This window comes from Arvicanthis niloticus, chromosome 21, assembly GCF_011762505.2.
Source record: "Arvicanthis niloticus isolate mArvNil1 chromosome 21, mArvNil1.pat.X, whole genome shotgun sequence".
NCBI lineage: Eukaryota > Metazoa > Chordata > Mammalia > Rodentia > Muridae > Arvicanthis > Arvicanthis niloticus.
In genome coordinates, this window is record NC_047678.1 from 27,772,502 (window position 1) to 27,794,286 (window position 21,785).

Genomic DNA, 21,785 nt, shown 5'->3' on the forward strand with positions numbered 1-21,785 from the left:
AGGTGCTTCGTTATCAGGGCCTACAGATGCTTCTAGCGAGGAAGGAAACTACTGAGTTAACTATGAACCCAGATGCCGCGCGGGCGGGGGTAGGGGAAGGAGGGGCAAAGTGAGTACGCAGGGCATTGTGGGTACATAGTTTAGCAGGAGCGGCGTCGGCTTATTTGTCTCCGGAATGGACTACTACTACCGTCGTGCACTGCGCGCAACTCGGGCGGTGCTAATATGTGTACGCTGACGCCTGGGGTTAGTAGTTTCGGCCGCGTGGATGTGGATCTGAACTTGGTGGCCGGGAACTCACCTTCCCAGCGACCCATTTGACAGGGCGGGGCGCCTCACGAAGATGGTGGCGCGCGCGGCGTGTGGCTCCAGTCGTCTTCGCCAGTCTCAGCTCAGCACACGGGCCGGCGTTTCGCTGGTTTGGAGTCCCCGCCCTCCGGGTCCCTGACCCCGCGCCCCCTTCCCGTGTCCCCAATTTCTGGTTCCAGGAATGCCTCGCGCTCGTAAGGGCAATGCGCTCCGCAAGGGCGGTCAGCGCCGTGGAGGAGGTGAGTCCGGGGGCTCCAGCAGAATAGTTCAGTAGTGCGGGGGTGTTCTATGGTTCCCTTTCGGTGTCATTGAGGGTCCTGAGTTGACGAATCTTCCCAGATCAGCCCAGCGTAACCTCCCAGAACTCTGCTAAGGCTCGCACGTGCCCCAGCTGGCATTGGCCACGTGTGCGCCTCACTTGAGCTCATTGCCAGCTGTTTTTCGAAATCCCGCGCCGCAACGGTGATTTGACCAACATTAAGGTCCTAGGTTTTCCCATCGCCACTGGGGTAGACAACCACACTAGAAAGAGCGTGAAGCCTGCCCTTTTGCCAAATACTAGTGCATTTGGTAGGCTGCACAAGGAAGTTAGCAAAGACCTTGTCCGTTCTGTAAAACGGGGAAGTGTGATTGGAAAGATACAGAATTGAGGCCCTATCAATTGGAGACCAGGTGGATATCCAAGAGCCCGAAGTAGTTTGGAGACTTCTTATCAGCCTCAACCAGAAGCATGCCCTGTGGTGGTAAACAAGTAACTGCTGAGAAAGAGTGCCTGCCGAGTATATATATATATATATATATATATATATATATATATATATATTTTTTTTTTTTTTTTTTTACCTGACTGCCACCCTAATGTGGCTTGGGTCTGGGGACATTTAATAGGGTGGTGACAGTTACACAAGGACTAGTACTGAAAGCATTTACTGAGTGGTCTCAGAATCATGGCAGGCCCTGTGAGGAGAGCTTCTGGATGAGTCGTAAGAAGGTAAAAGAGCCTCGTGTAGAGAACCTGTTGCGCAAAGCCCTGGCAACCAGAGGGACCACAATACAGTGCAGCAAATGAGAACGTCTGGGCGGTTTTGACAAGTAGGATCATAAAAGAAGAGGTGAACAGAAATCAATGTGTGGGCTGAACTTTTTTCTATAAGCAAGATGTAAGGACTGCTACTGGGTCAGAACCTGTCCAGGGCACCTTCCATAGAAGCTACCCTATTCAAAGCCAGTCCTCAGCCCTGGATAGAATTCACACACGGTCTATTCTGCCCTTCTGACACTGAGAGTCCCGACGTTTACTTTTTCAAATGCTCACACGGTCAAGGACTTCTGGTCTTCCAAGGCTAAGAGGCACCATTGTGTCTATACCTAAAGTTGGTGGTCCTGAGTGGACCAAAGGAAGCTCAGAAAACAATATATTTGAAACATGAAGTGCCCAGCTGGGACCCACTGGGACCTGGGTCTCGGCTGTTCCCAGAGTTGATACCGTAGTGAGTGTCCTGACCTGTAGCCTCTGTTACATTGCAGGTTACTTGCCTTTACCTGCTGCTCCTGAGAGGTGAACTTTGTCCTCCATACTTTAGAGGCTGGGCAACTGATCCAGTTATACGTCGGCTAAAATGAAGAGGGGCAGGGGTGCTAATGGTATAGCCCAGTGGAGAATACAAGACCTTGGCTCAGTTTAAACCCCTGAGTCTGTCTAGAACTATAAACTGATCCCTAACCTTATCTTTTACATTAACCTTCACCCTTAGACTATAAACCAGAGTGGGCCACAGGTCTCGCTAGGACTCATCCTAGTCCCTTCTGCCACTATGGTTTCTACTGTCTTTAAAGCCGACCATGACCACCAAGCAGTGATAGCGCACATCTTTAATCCTAGCACTGGAGAGGTAGAGGCAGGAGGATCTCTGTGAATTCAAGGACAGCCTGGGCTACAGAGCTAGTTCCAAGACAGCAAAGGCCATCTAGGAGAGAAAAAAAAGGCTGTGCCATCCTGTGGTCCCCATTTACTGAGTCTGCCAAGTTGACCCTGGGTAGGCCTAGTTCCTGTGTTCTCTAGCAGATAAACTTTCGTCCTTTTTTTTTTTTCCTGCTTTCTAATTCAAATCCCAGGTCACAGGCCTTGGTTTGCTCATCTCTGAGATGGGATAGCAATCATGAAGTTAAATGAGGTACCCTGCGCCATCCCTCACCAGTGGATGCTGGTCAGATAGGGATTTTATGTTCCCCAGGTGCCAGGAGCAGTACTCAAGCTGACTCTGGTTCCAGTGAGGACGAAGCGGCCAGCGAGGCCCGGAGCACCACCAGTGAATGTCCCAGCCTTCTCAGCACCGCCACAGAGGACTGCCTGGGTGAGAGCAAGTTGAAGTTTGAGAGGGGCTCAATGAGGGCTCCACTGGACAAGAGCAGGGTCCAGTGATGACCGGCTGGCTTTGCAGGTGGGGAAGCTGTGGATGAACAGAGCCAGCAGGAACACCTGGAGGAAAAGCTGAAGGATTACGTGGACTGCCTGACTGACAAGAGGTACCTCTGGCTGCTGGCCAACTTCTACACTTGGGGCCCTGTTCAGCCGATGACAAATGGAACCAAGGGCGCTGTCACCCACATGAACCCTTTTTCACCTCCCAGTGCCAAGACCCGGCAAGGAGCTCTGGAGAGCCTGCGCCTGGCCCTGGCCTCCCGCCTACTTCCGGACTTTTTGCTGGAGCGCAGCCTCACTCTGGCGGATGCCCTGGAAAAGTGCCTTAAGAAAGGTCAAGTCCTGGGCACTTGGGGAACCCTAGCTAGGCAGGTGTTGACGCTTGCTGCATGCGCTAACTGGAAAGCATCCTGTAGGGAAGGGTGAAGAACAGGCCCTGGCTGCTGCTGTGCTAGGCCTGCTCTGTGTGCAGTTGGGCCCTGGACCCAAGGGCGAGGAGCTGTTCCATAGCCTGCAGCCCCTGCTAATCTCGGTGCTCAGTGACGGTTCGGCAAGCCCCACTGCCCGGCTCCATGTGAGTATTTCCGTGGCGTCGGTCCCTCATCCCCAGCCAAGGGGTCATGTTCTACCTATCTTCAGATTCTCTACTCATATGATGTTCCTGGTGTTGACCCATGGTGGCCTAGCTTTGTCCTCTTTCCAACAGTGTGCTTCTGCTCTTGGCTTGGGCTGTTATGTGGCTGCCACCGATGTCCAGGTAAGTGGACTTTGGACCCAGATGGTAGAGCAGCTTTGCTCAGTAGCTCTGTCTGTGAGCCACGTCTGTCTCCTGTGCTCCTAGGACCTGGTCTCTTGCTTGGCCTGCTTGGAAGGTGTTTTCAGCTGCTCCTGTGGCACTAGTGGCTCTGCTGCTTCTCTGGTTCCTGCCAGCCTACATGGCCTGCTCTGTGCTGCCCTGCAGGCCTGGGCACTGCTGCTCACCATCTGTCCTAGTACCCACATCAACCATATCCTTGACAGGTAGGGGCTGTTGCCTATTGGGAGTGAGAGGGAATTTGTGAAGGGACCCTCATCCCATACGTGAAGCTTAGCTTGCCCTTTCTGTAGGCAGCTGCCCCGGCTGCCCCAGCTCTTGTCCAGTGAAAGTGTGAACCTGCGGATTGCTGCTGGTGAAGCCATCGCCCTGCTCTTTGAGCTTGCCCGGGACCTTGAGGTGCGAGGGACAATAGGAAGAGCCCGCTGGCACCACTGGTCGTCCCAGGCTGTGTGCAAAGCATGCCACAAACAAACAAAACCCAGCAGTCTTGGGTCATTTTGCAGGGGAGGTGACCCCAACTCTTATGCACATGCTAGTTGCTATAGTGGGGATCCTGAGTAGAGGTGGACTGCTGAGGAGAGGCCGAGGAGGGGTTGAGAGAGGAGGAGCCAGGTAGAGGAGGAAGTGAGTGGAAGAAAAGCTTTGGGGAACACCTCTCTACGCTCCAGAAGAGCTCAGGCTTCCCCCCAACCCTTCCATTATTCCCACACAGGAGGACTTCGTGTATGAGGACATGGAGGCTCTCTGCTGCTCTCTGCGTACCCTGGCCACTGACAGCAATAAATACCGTGCCAAGATTGACCGTCGACGCCAGCGCTCCATTTTCCGCGCTGTGCTGCACTTTGTCGAGGTATGTTTGAGGATATGAGTGTCCCTTAAAAATGTGTCCCCAAGGGTTAGGCATGGGGCCCACATCTGTATCCCCAACACTTAGGAGGCAGGGGCGTGCTAGTAAATTGCAGGGCAGCTAGGGCTACACAGACCCTGTCTCAACACATGTCCCAGGCGTGGCAGCCAGTCCCAGGCATGGGTCCTCTACTCTACAGGGTGGCGAGTGTGAGGAGGAGACAATCCGCTTTGGACTGGAAGTGCTCTACATAGACAGCTGGGCTCGCCACCGCATCTACACAGCCTTCAAAGATGTGCTGGGCTCCGGCATGCACTATCACCTCCAGGTGAGGGAACACACAGGGAGGGCCACCTAGCCTGACTGCTTCAGACTGGCCTTAGCTAATTGCCTTGTTTTCAGAACAATGAGCTTCTCCGTGACATCTTTGGCCTGGGCCCTGTGCTAGTACTGGATGCTGCTGCCCTGAAGGCCTGCAAGATTTCACGATTTGAAAAGGTTTGCACCTTGGTGCCTTTGTCTTGCCTTCTGTTACCCGGAGGCCTAGAGCTGTGAGTGGGCTTTCTTGGTTCACCATGCCCCCTTCTTTGCCTCTCTGACAGCACCTGTACAATGCTGCGGCCTTCAAAGCCCGGACCAAGGCCCGGAGTCGTGCAAGGGACAAGCGGGCAGATATCTTGTGACTCAGACTGGCCAACGAGAAGGCTACCCAACCCATACCATATTTTTAACAGAAGATAGTGCAGAACTGGTCCCTGCCAGTGATTGTCACTTTATTTTTTTAATGATGAAGCCAAAAATAGACAAATGTGGGAGGGTCAAGGGATCAGGACACTTAGACTCAAGCCCTTTGTGCCCTCAGCCCTGTGGCTGTGGCCTCTTCCTGTCCTGTCTCAGGTGAAATCAAATGTGTGCTGGTCCTGCAGGTGATGGGTGGGCAGTGAGAAAGGACTGTCCCCTTTGTTTTTTAGACCTTGCCCCCTGGGGCTGCTTCCTTTGGGGGTCTGGCACCTGGCCACCATGGCATAGGGTAGGCAAAGCTGCCTAGAATGGATGTGTGTGCTGATTTATTAAAGATAAGAGAGAATTAAACAATACTCAGTCCCCTGTGGCCTTTGTCCTGAGTCTTTTGCCTGTCCTCCCTCCCATCTCCCATCCCAGGTTTGGCCGCAGCTAGGTCTCTGCTTCACCTTTGTCCTCCATGGCAGGACTCTTAGTTCCCCAACTCAGCCTAGCTTGCCCGGGAGCTGAGACTGGACCCCCCACTAGGAGGCTTGGCCGAGTGGGTGGCTGAACTGGGACAGCTATTTCTAGACTTCTGAACCTCCTGTCTGGGCGTGGCCAGAGGGTGCTGACAGGAGGTGCCAGGAAAAGACTGGTGCCCCATCCTCTGACCTTTGGCTATCCAAAGCAGGGCCTTGGCACCAGAAGGTTTGGTCAGGCCTGGCCTGAAGAGGTCAAAAGAGACAGGCAGCTGTGGAGTTACATCAGGCTTGTACAAAAATCTCACGGAACAGTGTAGATGAGGCCCTCGGTGGGATGACCTTTATCCCCCCTCATAGTCTCACATACAGATGGCATCTCAGCTGGGTGCCCGAGCCTCACTGGAGTTGAGCCTTCTTAGCTGGCTGAGGCTAGCCAGACGCAATTTGAGCAGAGTCTCCTCTTGTGTGCGTAGCGTGTGTGCCAACACCCTCAGGGATTCACTCTGCAGCACTGGGGGTGGGAAGACATTTGTGGGACCTTGTCAGACAGACCGCATGCCTCCCCAGATCCCCACACAGCCCTGCATCAGGGTTGCCCACTGACCCATGCCCCACCCTTTATTGCTTCATTTCCAGTTGCCCTGGAGTCCCATTTTGCCTGTCCCTACCACTTAAGTAGACAGCCACAATGGCCAGTGCCAGGCAGGTGAACACCAGCAGTGCCAGTAGCAGAAGGAACCCCCCACGGCCACACACGGGGCTGCAGCCAGCTTGGGTGCATAGTGATGGTGGTAAGACACCCAGAAGCTCCTCCCAGGTCTGGGTCTCTTCAGCCAGACAGGGCCGTAGTAAGCCTGCAGGGAAAACGGTCCATCAGGAAGGTGGTACCCCCAGCATCCATCTCACTCCCTTTTCGAGCTCCCTTACCTCCGCTGTGTAGGTCACTGATGGACTCCACTCGGTGCAGACGCACCTCCTGCACGTGGTTAGGAGCCAGTGTTCCCCTGTTCCTCTGGTTCTGCATTGGCAACACGGTGTCTACAGGGGCAGTGGGACAGTTGGAGCAAGCAAGTCCTGACTTTGTAGGTAAACTCAGACTGCAGGGACTTGGGACATATGGGAACTGCACCCGTGCATTTGGTTCCAAATTCCCTATAATTTCAGGAATGACTCTTAGTTTGGGTCCAGGGTTCCAAAGGCTTAGTCTGTGCATAGGAGCTCTTGATGTGCTCCTGTGGTCACATTTGGGCATTTCCCCACCTTGCCTGCTTATTCTCCTGGCCTCTGTTCTGCCTTAACAGACAGTGATTCAGCCTCTCTTTCAGGAGCCCTGCTGTTTGCACTCAACAGCACCGCAGGAGTCCACTTTTTTTCATAACAGTTTCATGTAACTTCAAGGGCTCCTCCCTCTGGCCTCCCTCTGAGGCTATCTGGGCATTTAGGTAGTTTCCAATTCTCTGTGGAAATTAACCCCCAGGACATCCATCATTAAATGCAACGTTTTTTCCCACTTTCCTGAAAGTTACTGAGGACAGTTCTCAGAAGTGGAAATCACAGGGCCCAAAGAACGGATATTTCTCTTTAAAGCCATCATCAAAACTGTCTTCTAAAAGGCCTGTCCAGAGCCTGGAAGTACGGCATTGCATCATTAGGCATCCCACTGTGGGAAAATGTGTGTGTGTGTGTGTGTGTGTGTGTGTGTGTGCCCCGTGATCTGCAGTCCACTTCCCAGACATAAAGACTGACATACAGCATCTGATTTTCGATTTGCTTCTGAGCATGATAATGTGAGCTTCACACACATTCTGGCCCTGGAGAAATGAACTCAGGTCTTCTATCTTGCTAGACAAACTTTACAAAACCATCCCCAGACCCTGTATGCACACACCTTTACATATCTTTGCTAATTTGAGAGATGAGAAACAGCTTGCCTTGATTGCTGCCTCAGGAGCCTGACCAACATGTGTGTAATTGCCATTCACAGGTTCTGCCCATTTAGTCACTGACTATGGTTCCTTTATGGTTATATTCATTTCAGATTTTGTTTTGTTTTGAGGGAGTGACTCACTGTGCTGGCCTGGAACTCATTGCATAGCCTAAGCTAGGATGGCCTTAAACTTGGAATTCTCTTGCCTCGGCCTACCTATTACTGGTATTAAATGTGTGCATCTCTACCCAGCTTTGCTATGTGTTAGTGATGTGTATGGTGAATGCCTACTTGTGTTTAGACACTTGTGCATGTGTGTAGAGAGGAGAGGAGGACTGGGTGCCCCAACTCTTACTCTGCCTTATTCCTTTGAGACAGGACTCTTCCTGAGTCTAGGAATCAGTGGGTTTTGTTAGTTTTTATGGTTTTGTCTGGGTGTTTGCTTGCTTGCTTACTTGGCTTGCTTGCTTGCTTGCTTGTTTTTGACAATAGCAACCATCACGCTCCAGTGACCTTCCTATCTTCCTGTCCAATTCACACAGCACTGGGGTTATAAGGCACACAAGACCACACCTGGCTTGTTACATGGTTACTGGGATCTGAACTCAGATCTTCTGGTTGTACAGCAAGTGTTCTTAATTACTGTGCCATCTCGTCCCTCCCCCCACCTCCCCTGTTTAAGACAGTCTCAGAAAGTTCCCAGACTAGTTTTGAGTACCTGGTTAACTCAAGTGATCCTTCTGCCTCAGCCTTCCAACTACTATCAAAATATTTGTGATTTCTAAATAACTATCACTGTACCTTCTGCTGGTGTTATTTGACTGGATATTTATTTATTTTTGAAACAGGAACTCACTATATAGACCTGGCTGCCTAGAATTCAGCATATAGACCAGGCTGGCCTTGAACTCAAGAGATCCTCCTGCCTCTGTCTCCTGAGTGTGCACCACCAAGTTCTTTTATTGGATGTTGTTTTGTATTGTTTTGTCCTAACTCCAGGTGCCTGCCAGGAACCCAGGGAACAATGTAGCACAGCACTGCGTAAGGATGGCTTTGGGCCCTCTGGGTCCTCCCATCTCAGCCTTTATGACATGCTTGAAGCTGCCTCTTGCCATGCTCACAAGCAATTCAAACAAAAAGAGGTTCAGTCCTTAAGCCTGGATGGTGGGCGGCAGGTCACATTAAATCCCCTCTGCTCCTCACTGTGCTTCTCCCATACTTCATATTTGAACATATTTTATTTGCTACAGAAAAGGACACATGGTAGATGTTACAGTTAAGTCTCTCCCTCTTCCCCCCAAAAAGGTAATCTTCCCTTAGTAGAAGGCAGGCCCTTTCTCTGCAGTGTAAAATATTGAGGGGGGACAGGATGCCCAGCAGGTAAAGGCACTTGACTAGCTAAGTGTCAGTCTTGACCAGGCTGAGAAACTTAGGGCAGGCGTCTACTTCATAGTTCCCTAGGCCAGATGTCAAAATGCTTCCCAGAACCAGTCTTCATCCCAATCCTGGCTTTTTCACTGAAGGAAGCGCTGAACTGCTTCGGAGTTCCCCAGATGCCCACATCCACTTGGGCACAGCATATAGTTGACCCATTCCTAAGTGGAGAGTTTTGAATCCCTTCCTGAGGCACCTTAGGTAGGGAGGAGTTCTAAGTATGACAGGTCCATTCTTTCTCCATGCACAGGGATAACAGGTACAAAAAGACTGAGAGGTCTCCCCATGAAGCTAGGTCTCTCTGTGAGCCATAGGACTAGATCCCTGTCCTCCCCAGTGGCTACCCTCTCCTACCTTCTTGGGTCTCCTCAGGCATGGCAGTTGGTAGGTAGTCAAGGGCCCAATGAGAGTGCCTAGTAGCAGAACTGGACACAGGCAGCAGTGGCTCCTTTCAGACTCTGGGAGAGGCCTGGCTGCCTCCCAGCCTGGTCTTAAAATAGGCCTGAGCTCACTTTCCCTGGACTATATTTAGAGGGGGCAGCTCCAAACCACGAAAAGGGGCAGGGTGACCTAGACGGGCCGGCCTAGACTACCTACTTGGGGATGGGGCTCAGCCAAGAGCAAGCCTCTGCTAGCACATGGGCACAAGGAACTTCTCAGAAAACCATACCAACTCTATATACACCTAGACTTGGGGGCCTTCATCCCAAAGATTAGCATGCACCATGTAGTATGATAGAAAAGGAACCCTGCACAGGTCCACTCAGCCATCCCTCACTCCCATAGACCCTTTTCCCACAGACTGGCTATCTTCCAGCGAATGGGAGATAGCCACCCACCACTGTGTGACCACCTAGTACCAGATAGTGGGGGTGGGGCACAATTGGAGCCCAGTGCTACAGGGATCTGGCAGCCCTACAAGTGGGCGCCCATGCTAGCCAGTGGACAGACAGATTAGAAGCTGTTATTTCTAGTATTAAACTATAACCTTAGGTAAAAAGAACTTTAGGAGTGGCCTCTGCTTTTCCTTCTGTAAAACGGGAACAAGGGTTCCTAGCCCACTGTACTGAGAATAAAAATGCAGAGACGTGACTAAAGCACTTAGACACAGAGGTCTTGGTCCTCCCTCTCCACAAGGGCTTAACAGGCCACATGGAGACGCGTTGCTCACTCTTGAAGGGTGCTGGTCCGGCTTGCAGGCCTTAGTCTGTGGGTAGACTGTTCTACTTCTCGGTGGTGCAAAGCAAGACTGTCTACCTTCCAAACCATGCGGAATCCATAGTGCCATACTACTGTATCAGCCTCCTTGGTGTTCCTCAGACTTGGAGGGTTTGTCCCCTGCTCCAAGACTTCGCACTGGTTCTTCTATCCTGGAATGTTCTGTCACCAGGCATCTGTGACTGGTTCCTTCTTATCTTTCAGCTCAAACCTCACTCATTCAGTGAGTTAATACATCTTTGCCCACAACATCCAGTATTGTTTGATTTTACTTCAGAGAGCTTGGCCCTGCCACTAAAGCACTGTGCATGCCAGCACCCCAGAGGCTCACTGGGACCAGCATAACCGTCTACTAACACGTTTTAATCTTCACTTCAGCATTCTTGGATGCGAAAAATGCAGGCCTTGAGACCGCTAGGACGATGCCTGAGACCCCCAGCAAGTTCTAGGACTATCTGTTGTCTGCTGGGGCCATTCCAATGTCAGCTGATAATGTGTTTATTGTGTTACTTTAGTACAGCTGGCCCGCCTCACCCCACACCCAACGATCTTATCTGTTCACAGCTCTCTGCTCACTGCTCAAGAAAGAGAATGCTTTCCCCAGGGCTGTCACCCAAGACTACTCTCTAGTCCTGGTCCACTCGAGTCCCACTTCTCTGTCCCCTCCAGGTTAGATCCTGAATTGAACTTGGGCCACTATTCTGGGGCTACATTCATGGGTTATCTTGTTAATAAATTAGCTACCCTTTGGCTAGGGCCTATGTATAGGTTAGGTGTCTCCGTTGGCTCAAGGACCCCAGTGTGCCCCAGCCACAACTCATTTGTCTTCCTGGCATCTGTCTGCCCCCTCTTCGGAGTGTCATATCCAGCCTGGTCCCCATTGTGAGGACAGCCAAGTCACCAGTGAGCTGCACTACGTGGTCCACGCTCCGCACGCAGCTCAGAGACATGCATCCGCCTGTTGCGACCCTTACGACGTGAATCTGCTGCCACAGAGTGGGGCCCAGGCTGCGGGCGGCACATTCGCAGGGAGTTTGCACCTCCACCACCGCCCGGCTCCACCAACTGCAGAAAGTCCCGGTACCAGAGTTTAGGGCCTGGTGGTGCAGGAGCTGCTGCCTCCTCGGCCCGCGCCAGTCGTTCAGCCTGTGCTGCACTCAGCACATGCAGCACCAGGCGACGCAGTGGTTGTGAAAAGCCTTGTTCAACTGCGATGCACAGATAGACACCAGAGTCCTGGCGCCTCAGACCACGCAACAGCAGCCCCCGCGCAGTGCGCTCTACTCGCTCCTCAGCCAGCACCTATGTGTGAGGGCAGAAACAGAAACAAAGGGTCATTGGAAGCCAAAGGTGGACAAGGAAAATAGCTGCTTACTTACTTTAAAGGGTATGTGCACAGGAATTGGTAGCCTTCAGGAGTCAATCTAGGTGAGAGAAGTCACTTGAGTTGGGGATGGGGTACACTAGAAACCTCAATGCATGGGTTGAGGGCTTTCTCCAGATGGTAGAGGGTAGGTCAGGAGTCTAGTTGGGCACAGTGGGGCATCACTAGGTTGTGGAATGCAGCTAAGGACAGAAGAGGAAGAGACCTATGATAAGGGAATCTGACTGAACTGGATTTCACATAGGTAGGAGATACAGGCCAAAGGCCGCCTTAGGCAGGGCATGGCTTCTCTTAAATGGGCCTGGTTAGGAAGGGTGGAGCGAGGCACACCTGGGTGTGAGCTGCCTCCCCTGCACGATGGAAGGTCCACTGCACATGCGCCTGAAGCGAGCGGGGCTCACACTCCAGAAACGCGCTGCCGCTCTCCACGCCTAAGACCTTCCTCTCCAGCAGCACAGAGTGAGAGGAGTCTTGAGACAAAAAAATGTAAAAAGTCAGACAAGGCAGGGCTAGATGTGGCAATTTCAAGGCCCGAGGGTAGGAGCTGATGGGGTACTCACCCCCAGAGCACAGGGTGCTGGGGTCGCCATTCCTTATGTCTTGTCTCCGGAACCGCCTGAGGGAGGCATTAAAACTTAGGAGCCCTTCTCTGCTGGCGGCAGAGACTCCCTTCCCAGTAGCCCAATCCAGACTCCAAACCAACCCACCTCTTGGCAGTAGGCTGGAAGCGTGTGCAGGCTGATCCATCCCAGGCGCAGTAAGGATCGCGGGCCAAGCAGCATTCTGCGCAGGCGCGGCCTAGGGCAGTGCAGCGATGCAAAGCAATCTGGGCCACCCCGCTGGGTGATGCTACATAGAGCTGGTGCTAGAGGGCACAAGAGTCTCCAGTCTGATGGAGGACAGCCCTTACCTGGCTCCCTTCAGTCAGATAGCCTTTTCCCCATTGGGCAGGTGAGAACACTGAAGTCTCATTGTCTTCTAGCAAAGAGAAGCTAGACCTGAACTCTGGGCTTTGAAAACCAAGGAGAAGCACTTGTCTTAAGTGGGGTGCTGGTGGGACAAGTTCAGTTTTTCCCCAAGTTGAGTCACTCACCCTTTTAGAGGAGATTTGCATGCTGGTGATAGCGGCAGAGTCCTGAAAGGGAGGGAGGGCAATCGGATCAGGGCTTAGTGGCTTCAGGTGAAGTGTCCTAGGGTGTCTAGGGATGAGGCCTCACCTCAAACACCTGCAGCTCTTCCAGGAGAAGTCCTTCAGAGTTAGGTCGGCTGCCCTTGGGGACTGAGATCACTTTCAACACTGTGCCCACATCTGAAGAAGTGAAAAGGAAGAGTAACTATTGGTTTTCCCTAACAAGCAATGTGTATATGTGAGTGTGCTCCCCCGCTCACGCAAATGTGTGGGTGTGCGAGCACATGTGTGAACGCCCCGTCTCCACCTTCATCATGATTGGGTCATGAAGAAGTCACAGCTGTGGGTTGAAACAACGAGGGGAGCCTTCAGAAAGAGGGGCCACAGCCCAGACAAAGATGTAGATATTAGACTGACCAGGGACAACTCTACCTCTGGAACAAGGAACCTGGAGGGGGGCGCTCTGTCCTATGGGCCATTGTGATGAGACCCTGACCTGTACCAATGAAGAGAACATCGTAGTGTCCATCAGCAGCTGCTACTCGGTCTGCAGCGATTTGGGTGAAGGTGTAACCAGCTCCCACTTGTAGGAAGAGAGGGCGCCCCCCCATGGGCAGGACTGGGTTGTACATGAGAGGGTGGTTCCGAGCAAACTGGATAACATCATCTGGGAAGTCCTTGGTGGAGCTGAAGGTGCCAAACGTCTTGCTGGGGCACTAGGAAAGGCAAGGCACAACAAGCAGAGATACAGGGCTTTTGTGGCCAGCCCTCCATTCAAAGCCTCTGGGAACGTGAAAGGTGGGATAGGATAAGGGCCCTGAGTATCTGAGTCTTTCCCTGGTGAACCTTAGGCTGAGGGGGCTCTATCTTTTATGATGGTAACATTTCCCCATCCATACTAAAAGGAAGAAATCACACTGCACCCCACCCCCAGCAAAACCCCCCAGGCCAAGTCAAGTCCTTCACCCTTGAGACTTTGAAGTCGATTACTGCAAGTGGTCCCTAGCCACGCACCATGCCAGGTCTTGGGTAGGGGACACGACCCTGGTAGGACACCCACTGATGTGTAGGCCCCTCTTTGTGAGCAAAAGGTCCCAAGAAGGCTCGGCGTACATCGTTCATGCTGTACACGCACACAGCAGAGCCCTGGAAGATGCCACTGCGGGCAATGAAGAGAGCAAAGTGAGGAGCCCCAGCAAGCTCAACTGACTGCCCAAGGGAACTGTGTCCGGCCTCTCACCTGGAGGTGGAGAAGACAGCATAGAGAAGAGGAGTCTGGCGGTCTCGGGAGGACAAAAGGAAAATATCCTCTGCAGAGAAAGACAAGGGTGGCGTGGCAGCACTCACACACCTCGAGCTCCTGGACCCTGCGCCCTGACTCCTCCCCTGATGCTACCCTGCATTCAAGACACTCACGAAGTTGGTCAAAGTGGGTGTCACCCTCAATGCCAGGTACTGAGCACACAAGCCGCGCCTTCAGAAATGTGGTCCATTTATTGACCAAGCTCCGCTGGCCACCCAGGTCATTCTGCTCACAGGATCAGAAGGGATGAGAATAAGATCATAGCAGGCCAAGGGTCAAGGGCAAAGATAGCCAAGGGATGAATTGGCCAAGTGTCTCCTTACCCGGCAAATCTGGCCAACACGCGACACAGTCATTCGCCCCATTGCTGGTGCTGCTTCCACAGCAGACTCGCGGAAGAAGAAATAGATTTTATCGTCATCAGGGTTCTCACTCTCTGGGATCCAAAAGACCTTGACAAACTTGGGTTCTAGCCAAAACAGGAGGCATGGTATCAGCGGGTCCTGGTCCTGGTCCTGGTCCTGGTCCTGGTCCTGGTCCTGGTCCTGGTCCTGGTCCTGGTCCTGGTCCTGGTCCTGGTCCTGGTCCTGGTCCTGGTCCTGGTCCTGGTCCTGGTCCTGGTCCTGGTCCTGGTCCTGGTCCTGGTCCTGGTCCTGGTCCTGGTCCACGACAAGGACCACCCACCCCACCTCACCCCGGCCCCCTTTGTAGGCTCCCACAACCAGAGCCTCCAAGACCCATCCTTACGATCGGCATCTGCAAGGCAAGAAGCAGCCACGAGGGGGCAGTAGAGACCATAGCTACGCGCTCAAGCGGGCTGCCCCTTTCCCCTTTGCAGGGCTCCTGACCATGCCACACTTCCTTAATTTGTCAGGGGAAGAGGGAGATTGGGTATCTATTTTCATCTTCATTCACAAATCTTCCTCCCTAGCAGATCAAATACTCTCTGTTTCCTGCTTCAGTTTCTCCTGCGGTCCCACAGTAAAGGACTCCAGCCCTTGAGAGTCTGCGTTTCCTATGAACACTAGTTGCTTGGGCCTTATCTTTGCTGGCTCTTACCTCAGGGCCTAGAGTGCTCATCCAATTCTGTTGGCTGGCTTTCTTGTGTTCTGGAAGCTATTAATAACTCATGGTTCCTCCCAACAATAGCTTCCCTTATTCAACCCAGACACCTTTTTTCCTTTTCTGTTCTTTCATCTTTCTCGGCCACTGGACTGTATCTCATCATGTCCTTGCTCTGAGATCCATGGGCTCAATGACTCTTGCCTGCCCTCTGGCTCAGGTATTATAGTAGATGCTTGGAGAGACTTCACCATTGCACTTTTCTTTCTCATTCTGTGGCTCCTTCCCTATTGGAGGAGGGCAGTCCCCTCCTCCCAAGGCCCCACCAGCATCTCACCATTGAGCCAACGGGAATCGTGGGGCTCTGTTCGGAGACTCGGATTCTGACCCAGGCTTCGAAAGATGGTAAAGTCCCGGCCCATAAGGTCCGCCGCCACCCCGGAATACAGCTCTTCCCCTGCAGACAGAGGCAAAGGGGCACTCAGCCAGCTATGAACTCTCAGAGTTAAAGTGTGTAGGGAGTTCTGGGGCGGGGGGGGAACGGGGTGCTCAGGGAGTCAAGACTATACGGGAATCTGAGGGGTGCTACCCCAGGACACGTGAAATTCTAGAACTTCTAGAAGGTTCTAGAGTTACATTGGGTGCCAGCATTTGGACTCACCCACCAGCACCGAGGCAGCCCGATGCCTTGGGTCATAAGGACTTTTTCCCTTGCCATCTTCAAGTTTCCTCAGGTCCAGTTGGAGCATGGGTTCCTGGTGGGCAGGGGAGTTGTTAATGCCAGGTCCTCCTTCATCACCCTTCCTGCCTCTCCACTGCCTAGTCCTGGTCTTACCTCCAGCCGGTGGCCCACCTCCACAAATGCACAGGTTGGGTGGAAGGCCCCTGTGCCACAGGCCAGCAAGTGGGTGTGGTTGTAGGTGTGCAGCAGCTTCACAAAGTTCATGCACTCGGTCTGGTGGAGGGGGGGAGGGTGTGCAGTCAGGCTTTCCCCAGAAAGATAGCCGGAAGGAGTTGCAGGTCACTAGGGGCATCCCCACCCTTCCTCTCTTCTGCATCAGCCCAGGGAAGTACTAACATGAGTTACAAGGACCCGGGTGGCTTTTGGGACAACCTGCCTTCACAAGGCGACCACATACGGAAGTACAGATATGCACAGCTCCCCCCATGACTCAGAGGCCCCCCGAGAAGATTCATGTGAGCTCTCACCCTGACTCACCACCTCATCCGCCTTGACCCCTCTGCCCTTACCCCAGCCATAACAGGCTAGCCTCTCTCTCAGCCCTGGGATGGGGGCCCCAATCCTCTTCCACGTATTTCCCTTTGAGTAGCCCACACTCACACCAATGTCCTTCCCTGCCCAGTTGCATTCTTCACGCCATTCCACAGGGGCAGGCCAGGCCAGCTATAGGGAGGGAACACAGGTTAGGGACTTGGGCACTCTTTATTTTGTGACTTTCTCCATTCAGTTGCCCACCCCTTTGAGATTCTCTAGAGTCTAGACAGACTGGAATGGGATCTTAAGGCTTTTTCCTGAGAGTAAGGTTGGGGTCCCTGGTACCTTCTTGGCCCGCTTGCTGATGTTGTCCAGGCTGAGGGAAGCCACATGGTTCTCAGCACCCACAAACAGGCGTCCACGCTCCTCATCCACCAGCAAAGCTTCATAACAGCAGGTCCGCTCCAGCCTGAAGGTTCGGACACTGTGCCGTGCCTGTAATTCTGCAGGGAGAGACACCTCTCAGTGTGTGCCTGTGGTAACAGCGACAGGAACGACCTCAAGGCCCTGCCTGGTTGTCTATCTGCAGACCAAGGTTACTTGTGTGACCCAAGACATACACATGTACACTTACGTGGATGTGCGCTTACACATATGAAGACTGGCCCACCCAAGTGCATGTACAACAGGGTGGGCGGCCCCAGAAAGGAGAAAACAGGTTTAGGAAAACATGTGTAGACAAGTGGGCTGGCATGCTGGGAGGCCAAGCTTATGGACACCAGGGTTCTAGGAAATGCAAAGGGAAGATGAACTGACAGGACAGAATCTATCTCTAAAATGTCAGGCTGAGGGTTCCTTTCCTGTCACCCTATCACTAGCTTGGATTCAGCGGAGTTGGCCAGCAAATGCCACTCTGTGCCCAGGGACCACCCTTGTGGGTAAGACAGCCCCCAAACCTGGACTTAACTACTAAAGAGGCATAGATTGCTTTGGGATGGGGGGGGGGGAGGATGAGACGGAGGCAGGGACTGTTGCTATGGAGACAGTAGGGGTCTTCCTTGGGAAAGCATGAGCAGAATGTAGGCAGAGAGGTTGGGGGCTGAGGCTAGGACAGGGTTAACTGGAGATGGCCCAAGAATACCCGCAACCCAAGAAGTAATGAGGATGCACATACTGGCACCGGCAAGTCTTTCCATACTGGGTCCTTTTCCTGTTCACCTCAAGCTGGCCCCTCCATCTGCCAGGTGCACCTACCTTGAAAGGAGAGGCGAAGGCGGGGAAGGTGAGGGGCAGCATCCCCTAACCCTGCTACCCAGAGAAGGGCCAGGCCTGGGATCATGGCGGCGGCCTCAGCCCGCCCCATGCCGGCAGCTCAGGGCGCTCAGGGTTCAGCGGGCGTGTGTGGAGGAGCCTTCAGCAGCCCTGGACTCTGCCCCAGGATCTGGAAGAGAAGAGTCTGCAGCCAAGCAGAGAGGGTAAGGGCGGGTAGGAGGGCATGGGGGAGTCCCAAGGGATCAGATTACAGCCCCTAGGGATAGAGGCTGGGGGGTCGCATACCGTTTCCTCTCCACCAAGGGTGCCCCGCCTGGCCACAATCAGAGACACACCCACACCGGGCACACCCTCAGGGTCACCCTGCTTTGGCAGGCACCCGCCCCACCACGTCACCCTCCTCAGTAACCTCCCCTCTGCACACACACTCACAGACATTAATTCACAAACACTATGCACCCACTTCATGCCAGCCTGGGGCAGAGACATGATACTGATGATGTAGACAAGGTCCCAAGCAGTAAAGGGCGAAGGGCCAACAGAGAGTCAGATCCTGTGGTCATTTCAGAGGGCACCAAGTGCAAAGAGCAAAGCAGCTGCTGAAGGGAGAGGGGGAGGAAGGGGTGAGGCCTCTGGAGGTGGCTGTGTACCCATAGACTGGCAGGGAAATGCAGGGGCACTTTTGGGACTGGATCCAAGGCTGTGGGTGATATGAATATAATTCTGAGGGTCCTTTTGTGAACACACATAAATGAACCTATGTATGTGACCATGAGCATGTGTACCTGTCAGTATGTTTAAACATCTACGAGCAAGCAGGTGTCACACTATGTAGATGTAAGTTGAGGTATACAAATCTGTGTACTTACACGTGGTGCTGTGTGTACCAGCATTACATATGCCTGTTCAGTACATGAATCCCATGTGCGCCTGGGCAGGTATGTGTACATGCGAAGCAGACATGCAAGTGAACACAAAAGCTGCATCAATCACTTCTGTTGACAAGCACCATCTATTTTTCTCAGGACCCTGATCCAGACCCAGGCCAAATCCAGCAGGCCCAGTTTTGTGACTGATTCCTCTCTGTAGCCTGAGGGTAGAAGGAGGTAGGCATGCAGAGACTACCACCAGGCTTGAGACCCTAGAGAGGACTGAGGCCAGTGTGAGGGGACCATTCTGGCTCACTGGAAGCTCCAGGTAGAACAACGAGATTTGCCCTCAAAGTCCCTGCCATTTCAGGATGTTAGGTTTCCTTGTCTTTGAGCCCCTCCACTGAACCAGACGCCTTGCCTGGCACACTCAGGTGGAACCAGGCTCTGACTCCTTTATAGGAGCGCACAGGACAAGTTGGGCACAGGATCCAAGGTCCCAATGTGAATTAAAGAAGAAAACCAGCTGCTGGGTTGGTCGAAAATCTCTCCTCCCTTCACTCTCTATCCCCCCCTCCCCACATACACACCAGTTCCTGGACTTGTATCTCCCCCACACACACACCCTACCCCCACCCCTTTCCTTTCATCATCTGCTTCCACTTGCCTGAGCCTCTTCTCAGGTTCTAGAAGTCTCTGAGGCTGACACGGCAGAGCTGACACGGCTGCCTTCCCACACTCCACCAAGAACTCTGCAAGGGTGTCTCTCCCACCTTGACCCCTCTTGTCCTGGGGAAGGGAAGCAGGCTAGGGCCCACAGGGCACCCTCTGACGGCTCCTTTAAGTAGAAGCCCCCGCCTCCACCAGGCCAGCCACCGCCCAGAATACCATAAAGTTTGCAGGGCTACAGGGTGGATCGGGTGACCGGCACAGGCAGCTGGGACTGGCTGGAGACGGTTGCTCCGCAGGAGCAGAATGAGAGCAAGGGTTGGGCAGGTAGAGATGGCCCTCTCCTGCTGGGTCTCAAGGTGAAGGGTGCCCCCGGTGGTAGTTCCAGAAACCTGGCCCGTAAGTTAAGGCAAAGCAGGAAGAAATCAGCCGAGACCATCCCTGACAGTCTGTGCAGCAGGCAGAGGGAGCAGTGGGCCAGGCACTCCGGGTCCTTACCTGTCCCTCCACAGTTAAGGGATGACTGCATACTCAGCAGCAAGCTCAGTTCCCAGGAGCTGGCTGGGACAGTGGGTCAGAGGTCAGGGAAGGAGCTCTCCTCTCTTCTGGGGCCCAGCCTGTCACCTTCTTACCAATTGGGCCTCAGCTGTCTGGCCCTGCAGTGGCTGCAATGACAGCCAGGCAGTAAAGGGGGAGGAGAGGAGGGAGAGGCTCAGGAGATGCCTCTGCTGAGAGTGTGGGGGCCCATCCTCAGAGCCCAGCCAGCCTGGAGCTTGGGGCAGACTTTGGGAAGGTGGATGGCCCATGGACTCCCACTCTCTTCCAAGCTGGCAAGACTACCCTGTCCACCAAACCCAGAGCCTAGTACCTGAGGGAGGTTTGTAGGGTGGTTTTTGTTTGTTTGGAGGCCAGGGTCTTCTATACCTTGGGCTGGCTTCGAACTTACCATTAGTCAAGGATGGCCTTCAACTCTTGCTTCACCTACCTCTGCTTCTCAGGGGCTGGGTCAGATGTATAGCAGATAGTTTTCAGACAGGGCAGACTCCTACACTTGATTTTGGTGCCCAGGTTGGGAAGCACTTTAGATTTGGTTGTATAGCTTGTCCTGAAAACCACTCCCCATTTGAACTCTTGGGAGCACTTTAAAAGGCTGGATGTTGCATCAATCTCTCCAAGACTGACCTCAGGGGTCAGAGGGCCTCCAGCCTTGTATGGTTGTGTGCCACGGTGCTGTGGCACTTCAACTGTGCAGTTTTGTTACATACTGCCTGGATGTCATCCAATCAGAGATAAGGAGACACAGACAGAGATAAGGGGAGACTTATCTCTCCAGGAGCTTTAGGATCTAATGTCCCTGGCCTACCTGTCTAGCTGCTGTGGGAGAAGGTCCAGGGGTGTTCAGAAAGGAGCCTGGGTTTTTAGGCTGAGGCCCTGCCCTGCTCCTGGGCTGGCTGCCTCTCTCTAAGGACCTGGGCAGCCTCTCTTAGCCTCACGCAAGCCAACAACATTCTTTGACTGTTACAATTTCTACCCAGCAGCAAGTGCTGCTGAGGCCCCTGGTCACCCCTGCTGTGTCCCTGGTCTGCCCAGACTGACTCCAGTTCTCCAGACTCAGGGACCCAATCTCTATTCTTTTATGCCCTGCACCACAGCCCTGGTATTCACACCAGGAGACAGCGCCAGAACCCCCACCATCTTCCTGACAACGGGAGACTCACTTCCCAGCTCAAGGGACTGAGCTGCCTCTGGTCCTCTTTAGCCAGGTGACTTGCTCCCATAGGCTATAGTATCTCCTCCCTTGAAGAGTGAGAATCGGGCAGCAGGCTCCTCACAGGTCACTTTTCTGCTCCCTAGTCATGGATTTCATCATGCTGGGTTTGGGGGAGGGGGGTGTCAGTAATCGGGTGTTACAGTCAGATTCTGGAGTAAGGCAGTCTTGGTTTGGGTCTGAAACCCAGAGAGGAAGCTGGGGTCCCTACTTCTGCTTGAACCCCTGTTCTGGGGACACCCACTAGCACAGGTCTGCCTGGGTTCTCCCTGTGGACTGCCCAATGATGGTACAGCCTAGCAAAGCTTTGCCTTTTCCTTTTGGAAATAACTGGGTCATTGCACCGAGTCACAGCACTTGCCTGCCCACCTCGCCTCACCATCGAGCCCACCCCTCTGCACCACACCTGGACTCCCTGTGGTAGCATGGTGGCTGCCCTAGAACACCCAACACCCATCTGATGAAGGCTGGGGGTCATGCCAGTATCCTGGGCTGGGTGGGATTGCAGGCTCCCTACTCACACCTGCTTTTGCAATCAAGGCTGGCGGCTCCACCTTGCAACCTTCCCCCATTGGCCACATGGGCACTAGGTCATGAGACTCTGAGGATTGAAGCTTGGTGCCAGGGGATGGTAAGGCACTGCCACGAGGAGCCCCCGGAAGGAAGCCTGACTTCCCCCAACAGTATACCACCTGCCCCCAGGCGATCTGGGAAAAAGTTGAGGGTCTGTCAGGACATTCCCCACCCACAAACCCCAAGCCTGGTCTCCATGGTCCAGGGGACCCCCGGGCCCACCTTTTGGAAAGATCAGTTCCTCCCCTCCTTGCCTCTTGCCCTTCCCTTCAGTGGACCATGTCAGAGCTGAGGTGGAGGGGTGGCAGGAGGGGCCACCACCAGGAGCTTTGGACTTTTCGCTGTGGCTCTCCCCCTCCTG

General features: G+C 53.4%; 3 protein-coding genes across 9 annotated transcripts; 1 reads left to right on the top strand and 2 right to left on the bottom strand.

Annotated features, from left to right (window-relative positions):
• Nucleotides 1-212: 212 nt before the first annotated feature.
• Nucleotides 213-5,506, top strand: Ifrd2 (interferon related developmental regulator 2). Its single transcript, XM_034483815.2, has 12 exons — nucleotides 213-548; nucleotides 2,544-2,663; nucleotides 2,751-2,835; nucleotides 2,941-3,065; nucleotides 3,148-3,305; nucleotides 3,438-3,488; nucleotides 3,573-3,751; nucleotides 3,839-3,944; nucleotides 4,261-4,398; nucleotides 4,595-4,723; nucleotides 4,798-4,893; nucleotides 4,998-5,506. Exons 1-12 carry the CDS (start codon nucleotides 491-493, stop codon nucleotides 5,076-5,078), a joined length of 1,326 nt encoding a protein of 441 aa, XP_034339706.1. The 5' UTR covers nucleotides 213-490; the 3' UTR covers nucleotides 5,079-5,506.
• Nucleotides 5,189-9,405, bottom strand: Lsmem2 (leucine rich single-pass membrane protein 2). Its single transcript, XM_034483819.2, has 4 exons — nucleotides 9,316-9,405; nucleotides 6,528-6,638; nucleotides 6,269-6,454; nucleotides 5,189-6,111 (listed from the first exon to the last, which is right to left on the bottom strand). Exons 1-4 carry the CDS (start codon nucleotides 9,335-9,337, stop codon nucleotides 5,978-5,980), a joined length of 453 nt encoding a protein of 150 aa, XP_034339710.1. The 5' UTR covers nucleotides 9,338-9,405; the 3' UTR covers nucleotides 5,189-5,977.
• On the bottom strand, nucleotides 8,747-21,785 carry Sema3b (semaphorin 3B). 7 transcript variants are annotated; one of them, XM_034483808.2, is made up of 23 exons: nucleotides 21,647-21,785; nucleotides 19,582-19,748; nucleotides 19,303-19,475; nucleotides 19,082-19,203; nucleotides 18,415-18,475; nucleotides 18,009-18,141; nucleotides 17,528-17,729; nucleotides 16,619-16,776; nucleotides 16,400-16,462; nucleotides 15,893-16,012; nucleotides 15,719-15,812; nucleotides 15,395-15,514; nucleotides 14,319-14,464; nucleotides 14,109-14,220; nucleotides 13,933-14,002; nucleotides 13,707-13,851; nucleotides 13,189-13,408; nucleotides 12,781-12,872; nucleotides 12,657-12,698; nucleotides 12,271-12,428; nucleotides 12,124-12,179; nucleotides 11,894-12,033; nucleotides 8,747-11,481 (listed from the first exon to the last, which is right to left on the bottom strand). In XM_034483808.2, exons 7-23 carry the CDS (start codon nucleotides 17,634-17,636, stop codon nucleotides 11,077-11,079), a joined length of 2,250 nt encoding a protein of 749 aa, XP_034339699.1. In that variant the 5' UTR covers nucleotides 17,637-17,729; nucleotides 18,009-18,141; nucleotides 18,415-18,475; nucleotides 19,082-19,203; nucleotides 19,303-19,475; nucleotides 19,582-19,748; nucleotides 21,647-21,785; the 3' UTR covers nucleotides 8,747-11,076. The 7 variants fall into 7 exon arrangements, with proteins under 7 accessions (XP_034339699.1, XP_034339698.1, XP_076773707.1 ...); XM_034483807.2 differs by having other exon boundaries at nucleotides 18,009-18,144; XM_076917592.1 differs by having other exon boundaries at nucleotides 18,009-18,144; nucleotides 19,582-19,644; nucleotides 21,647-21,768.

Excerpts from the sequence above, each read along its gene's own strand:
- Ifrd2 (XM_034483815.2), top strand. The coding sequence starts at position 491 with ATGCCTCGCGCTCGTAAGGGCAATGCGCTCCGCAAGGGCGGTCAGCGC. Across the intron at positions 3,066-3,147 it reads GGAAAAGTGCCTTAAGAAAG|GGAAGGGTGAAGAACAGGCC; the intron begins GTCAAGTCCTGG and ends AGCATCCTGTAG. Across the intron at positions 4,724-4,797 it reads GCATGCACTATCACCTCCAG|AACAATGAGCTTCTCCGTGA; the intron begins GTGAGGGAACAC and ends CCTTGTTTTCAG.
- Lsmem2 (XM_034483819.2), bottom strand. The coding sequence starts at position 9,337 with ATGCCTGAGGAGACCCAAGAAG. Across the intron at positions 6,639-9,315 it reads GCCTGAGGAGACCCAAGAAG|ACACCGTGTTGCCAATGCAG; the intron begins GTAGGAGAGGGT and ends CTGCCCCTGTAG. Across the intron at positions 6,112-6,268 it reads TGTGGCTGTCTACTTAAGTG|TGCTGCAGAGTGAATCCCTG; the intron begins GTAGGGACAGGC and ends TCCCACCCCCAG.
- Sema3b (XM_076917591.1), bottom strand. The coding sequence starts at position 17,636 with ATGGGGCGGGCTGAGGCCGCCGCCATGATCCCAGGCCTGGCCCTTCTC. Across the intron at positions 13,852-13,932 it reads GCTGTCTTCTCCACCTCCAG|TGGCATCTTCCAGGGCTCTG; the intron begins GTGAGAGGCCGG and ends CATTGCCCGCAG. Across the intron at positions 12,429-12,656 it reads TGCAAATCTCCTCTAAAAGG|CACCAGCTCTATGTAGCATC; the intron begins GTGAGTGACTCA and ends TGTGCCCTCTAG.